Source organism: Erpetoichthys calabaricus, chromosome 14, assembly GCF_900747795.2.
Source record: "Erpetoichthys calabaricus chromosome 14, fErpCal1.3, whole genome shotgun sequence".
NCBI classification, from domain to species: Eukaryota; Metazoa; Chordata; class Cladistia; order Polypteriformes; family Polypteridae; genus Erpetoichthys; species Erpetoichthys calabaricus.
In genome coordinates, this window is record NC_041407.2 from 31864751 (window position 1) to 31880378 (window position 15628).

General features: G+C 39.7%; 1 protein-coding gene across 3 annotated transcripts in view; it reads right to left on the bottom strand.

Moving 5' to 3' along the window:
• unc13d (unc-13 homolog D (C. elegans)) overlaps nt 1-15628 on the bottom strand; it is a 407222-nt gene that overhangs the window by 293684 nt on the left and 97910 nt on the right. For all 3 annotated transcript variants that reach the window (XM_051936229.1, XM_051936228.1, XM_051936230.1), the window contains one exon: nt 4814-5009. In XM_051936229.1, the coding sequence (XP_051792189.1) occupies nt 4814-5009 (196 nt within the window). The remainder of the gene's footprint in view (nt 1-4813; nt 5010-15628) is intronic.

Here is a 15628-nt window from a genome sequence, read left to right on the forward strand (position 1 = left end):
GGCCCAGACCCCTCACGGACCCCGTGATTATCAAGGTGACTGTGTGCATACGGTGCAGACCTATAAATACTTGGGAGTGCAGCTGGATAAATTGGACTGGACTGCCAATACTGATGCTCTGTGCAAGAGAGGACAGAACCGACTATACTTCCTTAGAAGGCTGGTGTCTTCCAACATCTGCAATAAGATGCTGCAGATGTTCTATCAAGCGGTTGTGGTGAGCGCCCTCTTCTACACGGTGGTGTGCTGGGGAGGCAGCATAAAGAAGAGGGACACCTCATGCCTGGACAAACTGGTGAGGAAGGCAGGCTCTATTGTAGGTACGGAGCTGGACAGTTTGACATCCGTGGCAGACCGAAGGGCACTGAGCAGGCTCCTGTCAATTATGGAGAATCTACTGCATCCACTAAACAGTGTCATCTCCAGACAGAGGAGCAGCTTCAGTGACAGACACTGATTCCACCGGGGTTAAACGGTAACATTATACAATATTATTGACTGTTATATCTGCCTCGCACTCTCCACTCTTGCACTTTTTAACTTGCACTGTGTTTTTATCACTCTTTAATCACTTTGTTCAGAAAATATAAAATACAAATAATAAAAACATAAAATGACAAAAAATAAAATACAAAAACATGTCCACACTGACAATATTTTGGCAACCTGTTTCAAATACACCTAAAATGTATGTATTTCAGTTATCATGAAAATGCATATGCAAAAACTAGGAAAGAAATAAAAACTTGAAATGGGAGTTGTTTTTCTTTTATTTAGCAAAAAATCTACCAATGGAGTAAGCAAAATTTACTTGGCAAGATTTCTTAAAATGCGGCATGGTGGTGCAGTGGGTAGCGCTGCCGCCTCGCAGTTATTAGACCCGGGTCCTCCCTGCGTGGAGTTTGCATGTTCTCCCCGTGTCTGCATGGGTTTCTTCCGGGTGCTCTGGTTTCCTTCCACAGTCCAAAGACATGAAGGTTAGGTGAATTGGTGATTCTAAATTGTCCCTAGTGTGTGCTTGGTGTGTGTGTGTCCTGCGGTAGGCTGGCACCCTGCCTGGGGTTTGTTTCCTGCCTTGCACCCTGTGCTGGCTGGGATTGGCTCTAGCAGACCCTGGTGACCCTGTAGTTAGGATATAACGGGTTGGATAATGGATGGATGGATGGATTTCTTAAAATACGCTAAATTATCTTAAATACAAATTTCTTGATAAGTCAATAATTCTTAAAATAAAGATCACAGGATTGAATGGCTTAACATAAAAAACTTCACTTGTTCAGATTTCATTTTTTGTAGTGTTGCACAAAATCACAGACTTACTGCTTTACTCTGGGGTGGTGCAGTGGTTAGCACTGCCGTCTCAGTGCTCATGTATTATGGCGTGATCGAGTGGCTCTTTGCTCAAGGTTAGTTTAGGACTCGCCTCTGAAAAACACCTTAGAAAATAAATGTTATTAGGTAATGGGTGATATGCTATTATGCATCCTGGCAATATCTATTTTTAAAAATATTTAACAGGAGTGCACTTTGTGTTCACTTTTTGGAAATGGTTTATATTAATATCTGACAGACTGTAACTTCCCAATGTACTCCAATAGTTTCTGCCTATATTTGAAGTGAATCATTTATGAAAGTCATGCATTTGCAATCTTGTTGCTTGAAATTGCAAACTTGTGTGGTTTCAAAAGGTCCATTTGATTTATCTTTTAGATGATAGTTACAGTAATGAATGGAGACTATGATAGTGTGCTATCTCAGAAAACAAAAGCAAAAAAAATTGTGTGAATTATATGCGCAACAGAATTTTGTGTTTACAGCCTAAACAAACAAATTAGACATCAACAAGCATCTCTGAAGTGTCCCAAGATGACTGACAGCAAATACACAGCTAGTTTCCACCTTTCTTTTCAAAGAAAAGCAGCTCCTTTGTAATGTATTTTCTGGATAAAATATTCTGAAAATTAACTGATGAACTGAATTGTAAGACAATTTTATAATTGAAGCACCAATGCTATACTAGTGCTAATTCAAAGACAATTAAAAAAAGTCCTACTGATAGCTACATCACTGCAATTAAGCTTGTAGTATCACCTAACTTTCTTACCTTTCTAGAGAGAGTGCTGCCAAACATTTTTCCCTAAAATAATAATTATAAATGATGTTTTTACTCTGATTATGTGAATATGTTTTTCAGCTGTTCATCTACTGTAAAGTACTATTTAATGTGACAAGCTGGTGAATAGTATTGACAAGTGTCCCTCTCTTTTCATACATGCAATGATAAACTTTCATGCATTGGTGAAATTCACTTCATTCTTTAAGACCCAGTGACAATACATACAGGTAATTATGTGATCATATTCTTTGTAAAAACTGTAGTGTCTAGTCTATGCTTCTTTTTCTGTTCAGCATTTCCATTCAACAGCAAAATACTTTGTAACTTCGCAATTTTATTCTTTGTATTTATTAGTTCCACAGAAGCAATTTACTGAACTGTAAAATACATCATACAGTATAAGGTGTGTGCCATGAAGGCAACATTAGTGGAATATTTACCAGAATTACATGGAAAGCTTAGTAAAATCATATTAATGTAGTACAATACAAATTAAACATTCCCCTGTTCATACATTTGAATCTGAACAAGTGGTCTTAAACTGTTCTTATAATTGCATGTTAAAATGTGTATGTTTAGCTTGAGTGCTTAAAGGTTTTAGTGCTGAGAGTCAGATAATGTTGTATGTGTCAGCTTCATTTTGAACTCCACACTTTTTTCCCCTTTCTTTTATATACATTTTATAAGGTAGGTAGGTTTAAAATGAAAGACTAAGTTGTGAATGGTTGTCATTTTCAGCTTCACTATCCATGTCAGCAAAAGAAGTTAATATTTTTGACTTGTTTTAATTTTCATGCATTAAAAATGTTCTTGGCTCTTTTAGGCAGCACAAAGCTACATACATACACTACAACACCAAACTGAAATTTATTTATTTATTATAATTATTATTTTTTATTTTCTTATTATCTCTGCAAAGGCGGCACGGTGGCGCAGTGGTAGCACTGCTGCCTCGCAGTTAGGAGACCCGGGTTTGCTTCCCAGGTCCTCCCTGCATGGAGTTTGCATGTTCTCCTCGTGTCTGCATGGGTTTCCTCCGGACGCTCCGGTTTCCTCCCACAGTCCAAAGACATGCAGGTTAGGTGGATTGGCGATTCTAAATTGGCCCTAGTGTGTGCTTGGTGTGTGGGTGTGTTTGTGTGTGTCCTGCGGTGGGTTGGCACCCTGCTCGGGATTGGTTCCTGCCCATGCCCTGTGTTGGCTGGGATTGGCTCCAGCAGACCCCCATGACCTTGTGTTCGGATTAAGCGGGTTGGAAAATGGATGGATGGATGGATTATCTCTGCATAAAGGTCAGTTACACTATAGTATATATTTAACTGAATAATAAGCAGATAAATAAATGGATGAAAATGTATTGTGATGGATGTCCGGCAGCTCAACCCGACCGGGACACCCCTGAAATGGAAGGATGGGGGAAGGCAGCTTTTTCAGGAGACTGCCGACCCTAAAACGCTAGATGGCAGCTCCCGTGGAGTGCAGCGGTGCCCCGGATTCCCGCAGGGCATCCTGGGACTTGGAGTCTGGTTTCTCAGCCCTTTGGGTACTGTGGGTGCCACCAGGGGGAGCTATGAAAGGACCTTGGGAATCATGCTTCCCTTGCAGCCCGGAGGTGCTTGGAAGTCATGAGGATGGAAGCCCCATAGTACTTCTGGGCTGATTAAAGACTTGGGATTCTCCATCTGACCTGGAAGTGCTGGCAAGTCACGTGGGAGGAAGAGTAGGAGCACTTCTGGGTCAAGAACTATATAAAGGACTGGTGGAGACCCAGCAAGCGAGCTGGAGTTGGGAGGATTGTGAGGGAGCTTGCTGGGAGGTATAGTGGCGAGAAGAATTGTGTTTTTGTTTTGATTTAACTGTGTTTATTTTGGCTGTGGTGCTTTGAAAGCACATGGTAAGGAGGTAAAAGAAATTAAAATACTACTTGGTGATTTTACCCCGTGTCCTGTGTACTGTCTGTTGGGAAAAAGGTGAGCAACAGTGCCACCTACTGTCCGTTTACTTACAGTATGTTTTGTTTAATGTAGATGACAGGAAATGGCTAAGCTTTGCATATCAAATACTAAAAATGTTATTTAACATAATTATATCTTTACTACAGGCAATTACTGACAAAACATGCACATTTCTAGTTCAGTAGTCCACCTTTACTTTATCTGCTGCTCCAGACAGTGAAAGTCAAGTTGTTTGGGGCTGGGTGATTTCAGTAACCTTCCCTTAAATACATATTAATATGCAGAATTTTATACTTAGTAGAAAAACAGAAGAGAAATACTGTGCATTAAATTTCCCTTGGGATCTATCTATCTAGTTGTATGGCTTTTGCATCTTGTATCACATGGGCATCGATCTGGAGATGAACATTTCATGGGAGATCCTGATGTAAATATTGTGTTTGGAGGAATACTAAACAAAATTAATATACTTTTTCTGATTAATTTAAAAGGATATGTATATTTTCTTATTACCTCATCATCATCAACAGCATGAGATCCTGATTAAATTCATTAAATTCCCACATTGTAGCACAATAAAACTATATGGTGGAGGTAATAAACAGAGTCAATCTTTACATGACTAATTAATAAATTGTTATAACTAATCAGCAACCTCTCTAGTAAAACTTATCCATGAGTATTTAGGTTTTAACAAAGAAAAAACAATCAGTAATAAATATAGAAAAAAAATATTTCATACAGCAAAAAGGTTTCATTCCAGACTGGGTTGAGAGTCTGTTTCTTGACACTGGTGCGGTGGATCTGGTCTTCAGGAATTGTATTCTTCACCACTGCTTTCCTGTGCTTACGGAGAAGTGGTCCATCCCTTTTGAGAGTTGCATCTTTTGATTCACCATATGAAACAAGACCCAACAAGCAGTATGGGTCACTAAAACCTGATATTAAATACAGAAAAACAGTGATGAAAGGAAATGCAGAATCAAGTCAATCAAGTTATAATTAGACTCCTTTTAAAACACATCAATATGTAGCATTTTATACATCTTTGTTATAGTAACGTTATAGTAAATGACAATAAAAATAGTTTTTCATTCATATTTTCCACATTACATAGCAACATATACATAATGTAAAATTAAAAACACTAATTATAGATCTCATACCATATTTTATTATCCTATTGCATGAAACATTCTACCAGATAAATAGAATAGATTAAAACACCTTTCACTGCAGCCAAACATTGTGAAAAACACAAATATTGTTAACATTTTAGTACTGCTGTAATCCTGTAATCCTGAGCTGCATCCTACATTTATTCAGACACCATTGTCTGAATTCCAATCCCAGTTCTGTGGGACTCTTTTTGCTGCTGTTTTTTGTTTCAACAAGCTTCAGTAAGTCATGTTACCTCTAACTGATCTCACTGTTTAATTACAAGTTCTTTTTTCTTTCACTTATTCTACATTTAGAAAAAAGCAGTAGTGCAAGATTGATGTTCATAAGAAATTTAGAAATATTCATAGTTTTGCCATAGTTCTAATCCAAAGTGTTTAAAATGTTAAGGGTAAAATTCGCACAAACATTAGGAAGTTTTTCTTTACACAAAGAACGATAGACACTTGGAATAAGCTACCAAGTAGTGTGGTAGACAGTAAGACTTTAGAGACTTTCAAAACTTGACTTGATATTTTTTTGGAAGAAGTAAGTGGATAGGACTGGCGAGCTTTGTTGGGCTGAATGGCCTGTTCTCATCTAGAGTGTTCTTATGTTCTAAATCTGAAAAAGGGACACCACAGAGAAACAGTAGTACTGCTTTTACGTTGGGTGCCACCAGTTTCCAAAACCAAGCAGAAATGTATGTATGCAATGGAATAGACTGCCGTGAGAATGTGTGTGGCTTTATGCCAAGTATAGTTTTTATACACCGCAATGTGAGCGTGGAAACGGGCATACACAACATTTTTGTGCGTATGCACCGTTTATATATATATATATACATAATTAATGTCATTATTCAGAAGTGAGATTGGTCTGCATGATGCACATTGCAATAAATCCTTATTTTTTTAATGAAAGATAGTAATTAATGCTTGGCAAAAGTTTTGAGGTAGAATTTTGTTGTCTTTAGCTTCTATAAATATTGTTAATAATAGTGGAGCTAACTTATTTGAAATTTTATTATAAAATTTTCATTATAGCATCTAGTATTCTGAAAGTGTCAGAGGTTTATCCAGTTCAACCGCACTAAGAGTATCTAGCTGTGTTATCTGTAATCAATCAGGAAACTCATTAGATTGTGTCTTTAAACTGAGTAGAATACAAGGACTTATAGTACTCTCTGAATGTATAGGTTATATTTTTATGGCCAATATTTTTTTCTCTGTCTGTGTTGTAAATTGCTGTTATTGCATTATGGACTTCATGTTTATGGATTTGTTGGGCTAACATCTTATTGGTCTTCTCTCTATGTTCATAAAAATATCATAACTTAATACTAGAATCCCTGAAGCCTATGAACAAACTTGTAATGCTGGGCCACCTTAAATTCATTCACACCTCTCCATTAGTGTCTTTTCTTTAATAAATGTGTCTATCAGCACAAGCAGCAAGCTGTCTGCTATCCCATCCCCCACTTCCGCAGCTCAACTCGGGAAAAAAGTTCTCCTATCTCAAGTTTTGTTCATCTGGGTGTGAGGTGCCTGGAGTTGTATAGGGTAAATAATATATCGTTATTTGGAACACATGCATTTCGTGTGCTCCGTGTCTACAATGATCTATGTAAATGTAGGATGATAGGAAATGCGAGAAATAGCTAAAACAGAAACTTTTTTCATGTTATAGTACTAACAACAAAATTATGACATGAAGTGTAATGTGTGAAGACTGAAGTCCAAATATCAAATAAACACTTTCACAAAAGGTACTCGTATAACAAAACAAGTGCGCTTTTGTTCAACAGTACAGCCAAAGAAAAAGAAATCATGTTAGGATACAACACTGACATGAGTGTGTGGGTGGTGCAGCGGTAAGAACTGCTGACTCATAATCAAGATGTCGCAGGTTCGATTCTGGACACTTCCCAGAATTACCATTTTGAGTAAATGAGCTGCTCTTATTGTTACTATTATAAAATAAAAATATACATTTGATTTGAGTCTGTAACAGCTGGTATAACTTTATGATACTTGTAAAGGTTAGCTTTTTTTAAAAAATTCAGTTTTATTCTCTCAGTCACATTCATGCAAATTCTGTTTGCGATCATGTTTTGTGATGGTCTTTATATAAAAAAAATATGTTACTTATATAAAAGCCATATCAAATGTTATTTACCTATTTACCTTGATTTATTTACTTATCTTCCTACAGCGTAAAGTCACAAGTAGACTGCAGAGCTTCCTGTGTTTGATCGACACGGTCATGCTGACAAAGCACATGTGCAAAGATTAGTTCTGAAAAGTGCAACAGCAGCTTGCACCTGCAGCTATAGACTCTTCAGTATGCAAGCAACTCTCCACGCTAGTGTTTAGATCTGACAGTGCCATGCTGGCACTTCAGTACATGAGCAGTGGTATGAGAGGAACTGCCACATACAACACAGTAAGTTTGTCAGCAAGCACTTTGCATTCTGATTTTGCAGCCGTTGTTTTTTCATCCATGGCAGAAGCCTGTTGTTCAGCTACTTCAATACTGCTCATAAACATTTGCTTAACATCTTCAAGCTCAGCAGCAAGCACTCTAATTTTACACCTAACTTACTCATAATTTCTTGTATTTTTTCATCAATTTTGAGATTGTAGAAAACTTAAACTTATCTCCAGGGGCGTCATGTATATACGGTGCGTACACACAAAAATGTTTCCACGCTCACATTGCAATGTATAAAAACTAAAATTGGCGTAAAACCACACACATTTTCACACTAGCTCAGTCCCTTGCGTACGCAAGTTCTCTGCTCGGTTTTGCAAACTGGCCTTTATAAAGTGCATATTTACATATGATGACAACTGGCTTCTAAGTTGATTTAGATTTCCAAGCGTTATCTTCTTGGAGCTCTTGATATCATATTTAAGATGAAATGCAGTAAAGCATGTTTATTACATTATACAGATAAGTTTTAAACTTTGTTAAAATAATATATATTGTTAATAATTAAATATATGAGGATACGGTGGTGCAGCGCTAGCGACGAGCTGGTGCCCCGTTCAGGGATTGTTCCTGCCTCGTGCTGTATGCTTTCTGGGATTGGCGTGACCCTGGATGGATAGATGGATGGAATAATTAAACATGTACTACGAAGATATTTCAGTCAGTCAGTCATTTTCCAACCCTGTTTCATAAAAGTTTTGAAGAATCGGTGTTATAAGCTTACAGAAGGTCTTGGCATCTACTACAGAGCTGATCGTGTGGCGATTTACTGCTGCAGTAAATTATTTCATTGAAGGTTGTGCATGGCGCAGCAAGCATCTTGCGGAAGGCAGGAACAATCTCTAGACAGGGCGCCAGCTCATTGCTAATACTGCGCCATCATGTCCCCATGTTTAATAACATGCTTTATTTCTTATTATTATGAAAATGATATCAAGTAATGTGTAATGTTTTCTGTGTCCTGTTGGTTTAAGAGAAAGCCCGTTTAAGAAGCACATAGTGATTCACACACATAGAGCACATAAAAGAACACATACAGTGCATCTAGAAAGTATTCACAGCGTATCACTTTTTCCACATTTTGTTATGTTACAGCCTTATTCCAAAATGGATTAAATTCATTTTTTTCCTCAGAATTCTACACACAACACCCCATAATGACAACATGAAAAAAGTTTACTTGAGGTTTTTGGAAATTTATTAAAAATAAAAAAAATTGAGAAAGCACATGTACATAAGTATTCACAGCCTTTGCCATGAAGCTCAAAATTGAGCTCAGGTGCATCCTGTTTCCCCTGATCATCCTTGAGATGTTTCTGCAGCTTAATTGGAGTCCACCTGTGGTAAATTCAGTTGATTGGACATGATTTGGAAAGGCACACACCTGTCTATATAAGGTCCCACAGAAGACAGTTCATGTCAGAGCACAAACCAAGCATGAAGTCAAAGGAATTGTCTGTAGACCTCCGAGACAGGATAGTCTCGAGGCACAAATCTGGAGAAGGTTACAGAAAAATTTCTGCTTCTTTGAAGGTCCCAATGAGCACAGTGGCCTCCATCATCCGTAAGTGTAAGAAGTTCGAAACCACCAGGACTCTTCCTAGAGCTGGCCGGCCATCTAAACTGAGCGATTAGGGGAGAAGGGCCTTAGTCAGGGAGGTGACCAAGAACCCGATGGTCACTCTGTCAGAGCTCCAGAGGTCCTCTGTGGAGAGAGGAGAACCTTCCAGAAGGACAACCATCTCTGCAGCAATCCACCAATCAGGCCAGTATGGTAGAGTGGCCAGACGGAAGCCACTCCTTAGTAAAAGGCACATGGCAGCCCGCCTGGAGTTTGCCAAAAGGCACCTGAAAGACTCTTAGACCATGAGAAAGAAAAGATTGAACTCTTTGGTGTGAATGCCAGGCGTCACGTTTGGAGGAAACCAGGCACCGCTCATCACCAGGCCAATACCATCCCTACAGTGAAGCATGGTGGTGGCAACATCATGCTGTGGGGATGTTTTTCAACGGCAGGGACTGGGAGACTAGTCAGGATAAAGGGAAAGATGACTACAGCAATGTACAGAGACATCCTGGATGAAAACCTGCTCCAGAGCGCTCTTGGCCTCAGACGAGGGCGACGGTTCATCTTTCAGCAGGACAACGACCCTAAGCACACAGCCAAGATATCAAAGGAGTGGCTTCAGGACAACTCTGTGAATGTCCTTGAGTGGCCCAGCCAGAGCCCAGACTTGAATCCGATTGAACATCTCTGGAGAGTTCTTAAAATGGCTGTGCACTGACGCTTCCCATCCAACCTGATGGAGCTTGAGAGGTGCTGCAAAGAGGAATGGCCGAAACTGGCCAAGGATAGGTGTGCCAAGCTTGTGGCATCATATTCAAAAAGACTTGAGGCTGTAATTGCTGCCAAAGGTGCATTGACAAAGTATTGAGCAAAGGCTGTGAATACTTATGTACATGTGATTTCTCAGTTTTTTTACTTTTAATAAATTTGCAAAAACCTCAAGTAAACTTTTTTCATGTTGTCATTATGGGGTGTTGTATGTAGAATTCTGAGGAAAAAAATGAATTTAATCCATTTTGGAATAAGGCTGTAATATAACAAAATGTGGAAAAAGTAATGCGCTGTGAATACTTTCCGGATGCACTGTAGAAAGAAGCATTTAATGTGCTACTTTAGTTATGATGGGATCTGAGAAACTAGTAAAGTAAACCATTTTAAGATGAAGTTTATGATGTTCTACTTTGAAGACAAAATAAAGTACATGATTAAAGTGGAAATTTCGAGATTAAAGTTGACATTTGTACATTTTTTTCAACTGTGTCCCTATTTTGTTTTTCTTTTCTCTGTACCCTAATACGCTTCCATATGACACTCAGATGGTGGGCAACGACTCGCCTTTTCACGGCGACTTTGATATCTGACCACTTCTTATTTATTTTGGACACTTTGCGACTTTCTGAACTTGAACTTTTGAGTTTCGCTGGCACTCTGTTACTCGATCAGCTTCCTTTTGTTGTTTTTCCTTTCCTCCACTTGGTATTTACTGAAATTGTTCTATTTCCCCCGTGCTTTTGCCAATGTTTTTTCAGCAGAACGCTGAGCTTAAGGGGCTGTTTATATTGATTTGCATATTCAAAGAGGCATAATTCTAGGAAGAGTTCGGGAGTGGCAGCAGGCTGGTGCACGTGCGTTACTTTTCACGCTGACCAGGATTTATGTAGTGGAAGAATGTGAAAGTTGGCATATGCACAGATTTATGCATCTGGATTTTTTGTGTATATGCACATGTCTGCTTTTGTCCGTGCGCCATGTTTTAGTGTGAATTCTACGCACGGTGTTATGCATGAGACCCCAGGTCTTTTATATTTTGATGCTTTTTCTCATTTTTGTCACTTAGGACCCTTATTTCTTTCTCTTTATTTCCTTATTGCTCATGTTTATAGCTCACTTAGTATTATCGAGTAGAATGTAGTAGCGAGTCAGACCTGGGAGGAAGGAAGGCAACAATCGACTGGAAGAGGGCAGTGTGGTGGTGAAAGGAGAGAGTATTGTGGAAATAGAGAAAGAAAACCTGTGCTTTGCTACTTTTTGAAGGTAATGTGTTAAATAAACCATCCATTATTTGAACCCGGGACTGTATTTGTGTAATTGTGTTAGGGGCTCACTGACACCCCAGTTTCTATCACATACTTTACACATCATGCTATATAACCTAACATTCTGATGGTTTTCTTACTTACTGCTCTGCACTACTGTGCAGAGGAGTGCAACCAAGTTGGTCCCAGGACTTAAGTGACAGACTCAGAGAATTAAACCTGTTTAGTCTTGAGCAGAGGAGACTGCGTAGGGACCTAATCCAGGTATTTGAAATCCTCAAAGGCATTGCTAAAGTAGATACAGCAAAATTCTTACAGATCAGGGTTAATCTCGTACTCAAGGACATCAGTTGAAATTAAGGGGAAGTGCACTTAAGGTTGAAACCATAAAGCACTTTTTTATGCAAAGAGTTGTGTGAATTTAAAACAAACTACTGAGACATGCAGCTGAAGAAGAAACCTTAACAATTTATAAGAAGAATTTGAATGTGATATTGGGACATTATTATTATTATTATTATCATTATTATTATTATTATTATTAACTAAACAAATGGTCTTGATGGACTGAATGGTCTCTTCTTGTTTGTCAATTTTTTTATGTTCTTATGCTTTACAAGATATCAAAAAATAGTTAAATGCAAATAATAATAATGAGTAAATATAATTAATAGGAAAATAATTGAAGAGTCAAGCATTTGAAGTTTGTCACACGCGTGCACATGGGGGACAGTTTACGTGCTCAGATAATTATAATTTTCCACTGGAGAGCCAGAGGGTGCTGTGGACTGATGCCTTTTCTCTTCCTCTCTCTGCTGACCAGAAGATTGACAACCATGACATCTCTGACGTTACTTCCGGTGTCCCCTGCCTGGACCCGGTTCTTCCTACCAGTAGTCAATAATCTGCAGACACGCTTCTATACAGTATTTTTCCTTTTCTTTTTAATGTGTCATTACCCATATTTTATTTATAATATATGGGGTTTTCCTTTCAGTACCCCAAAGATTTATCATCTCATGTCTCTTTTTGTTACAATGACGTAGCTAGCAGGATTTTACAAATATTGCTGAGGATGGAGCAACAGGAAGAGCTCAATCAATTACATGCCACGATGGTGGAAATCCAGGCTCTAAAGGTTAGGGTAGGGGTGCAACGGGCATGGCTTGCTGAGACAGAGGTATGTAATCAAACCAGTGCCACTCTCCAACAGGAAGGAAAGGAAACTCTGCCTCAGTGGTACAGGTCTGCCTCCTATATCATATCCAACCAGGGGATAACCTGAAATCCAACTCTATTCGGTGATATTGTGGTGAGACTGCTCGAACATAAGCAGAGTGATACAAACCACACTGGGTAAAGTTATGGGCATTGTTATAGATGGAGAATTGACGTTTCAAGCTGTTCCCATACCACATCAACAGCCAGCAGCAGAATGCGAACATGTGGCACCTCAATGTGATGTGAGCCATGTAATGTTGTCTCCTGCAGACATCCCTACAGAGAATAACATTGAGGCATCACAGAAAGTAGCTTGGCCCACTGAGGTCTCTTGGATCCAATTGCTTCTTTACATTTTTAATTTAGGCAAATTTCAACCACTTTTATGAGCGAAAAGTGGAATGATGATTCCTTTAAGTTTGCCAAGAATACGGTCGTCCTGATTGACAGCCAACACGCATCTTATCCTATACCACCGGGGCCTCACTTTGTGATTAATAATGCTTTATTATATCATGTAGCAGAGCATGAGGGTGAGGTGAGGTTGTTGCTGCTAGTTCCGCGAGCCTTCCAGTGACAGGTTTACTAACTAGCTCACGCCCACTTCTTAGTTGATCAACTGGGAAATGAGAAGACCTTAAATTGGATTAAGTTACAATTTATTGGCTGGACATAAATGTGGAGGTCTGACGCTTTTGAGCTTCCTGTCAAGAATCTCAACGGTGGCGGATTCCTCAGAAGAACCATGCTCCTCTAGTGCTCGTACTGCTCATTGACATCCCATTTGAATGAATAGAGGTTAATATTGTAGGACCCCTACAGCCCTCTGCACATGGGCACAATTATATTTTAGTAATAGCTGACTGTGCTACATAATACTCTGAAGCAATTCCCTTGAGACTTGCCAATTCAAAACTAAAGGGAGCTGGTAGGGGTCCTCTTGCATGTCAGTATGCCTAGAGAAGTCGGCAGGGAGAGACCAAGGGACACCCTTCACCTCAGAAACATTCAGAGAGGTTGCCAAGTTACTCCATACAAAGGAGTTACCATGAGGAAGGAGACTCCTTAGTATACAATCCTCAAATTGATGGTTTAACAGAGTGGTTCGATCAAACGCTCAAACAAGCAAATGCTTCGCAAGGTAATCAGTGAGGATGGGAGGAAATGGGATCAGCTATTCCCCCTCGTACATTTTGCTTATTGGAAAGTTCCACAAGTCTCTAAGGGCTTCTTCCCATTTCAGTTAATCTATGGACGACAACCCCAGGGCCTATTACACATTCTAGAAGAAGGATGGGAAGAAAAGGCACTACCCTACTAAAACACATATGGCAGGTTCACACATTGCTTCTGACACTGTGAAGTGAAGCCAGCTTATGCATCAACCTGAAGAATCACAAATATTTAGGCTACTTGGTGTGTTGGGGCACTGTTCATCCACAATGCAGCAAAATAGATGTCATCATGAATTGGCTCTGTTCAAAGAACAAGAAGCAGGGACATGCTTTCATAGGATTAGTGAGCTACTACCTCCAGTTTTTTACTAATTTTTCTGAGAGAGCAACGACCCTGTCAGACCTTACAAAGAAGAAGGTTCCTAACAGGGTGGTACAGGATGCTAAAACAGAGGCTGCATTCCATGACTTAAAACAGGCCCTTACATCAACACCAGTATTGATCACTCATGCCATTTCTTCTCCTTACAGACATAGCTTTGGCTCAGCAGAGACATACTGTATGTCCAAAGTGTTGACAGTGTTGAACACCACATCATGTTCCTGAGCGGAAACTACTGGATCGAAAAAGCAGGTATGCAGCGGTGGAAGGTGATGTGGTGAGCTCAATTAGAGGTAAACTGACTTACTGATTGTGATACTGGTTGGAACACCTGCAGCCACATGGGGACCCCAGAGTTTGAGAATCACTGCATTAAAGCAAGGTCAAGTATATTGTGATGTCTTGCTAAACTTCCAAAAGTCAAATGCTAAACAAATAAACTTGTGATATCAAGAAAATCAAAGCTGGCCACAGGGGAAACTCAGCCACAGGGGATGCACAAACCATTGTATTTCTTCGTGCCGGTCCCAAGCCCAGACAGTTGGGGAGGGTTACATCAGGAAGGGCATTCGTTGTAAAATTTTGCCAGATCAATATGCAGACAACAATATCAATTTCCATCAGTCGAGGCCCGGGTTAACAACGGCCACCACCAGTACTGTTAGCCAACAGGGTGCTGGTGGAAATTGGGCTACTGTTGGCCGAAGAAGAAGAAGAAGAGGAGGGGAGATGTATCCGGAGGCAGGAAGAGAGGAGGAAGGTAAAGAGAATGGAACTGAGGGTAGGAACTTTGAATATTGGCAGTATGACTGGTAAGGGGAGAGAGTTAACCAATATGATGGAGAGAAGGAAGGTTGATATATTGTGCATATAAGAGACTAAATGGAAGAGGAGTAAGGCCAGGTGGATCAGAGGTGGATTTAAATTGTTCTATCATGGTGTGGATGGGAGGAGAAATGGGGTAGGGGTTATTCTGAAAGAACAGTATGTCAAGAGTGTTTTGGAAGTGAAAAGAGATTCAGACAGAGTAATGATTATGAAGCTGGAAATTGGAGGTGTGATGGTGAATATTGTTAGTGCATATGCAACGCAAGTTGGGTGTGCAATGGATGAGAAAGAAGATTTCTGGAGTGAGTTGGATGAAGTGATGGACAGTGTACCCAAGGGACAGAAAGTGGTGATTGGAATAGATTTCAATGGACACGTTGGTGAAGGGACAGTGGGGATGGGGAGGTGATGGGTAGGTATGGTGTCAAGGAAAAGAATGAAGAAGGTCAGATGATAGTGGATTTCACAAAAAGGTTGGACATGGCTGTATTGAATACATATTCAAGAGTGAAAGGGATGGTCTACAGGACGGTAGTGAGACCAGCTATTTTATATGGGTTGGAGACAGTGGCACTGACCTAAAAACAGGAGACACAGCTGGAGGTGGCAGAGTTAAAGCTGTTAAGACTTGCATTGGGTGTGACGAGGATGGACAGGATTAGAAATGAGTACATTAGAGGGTCAGGTTGGAAGGTTT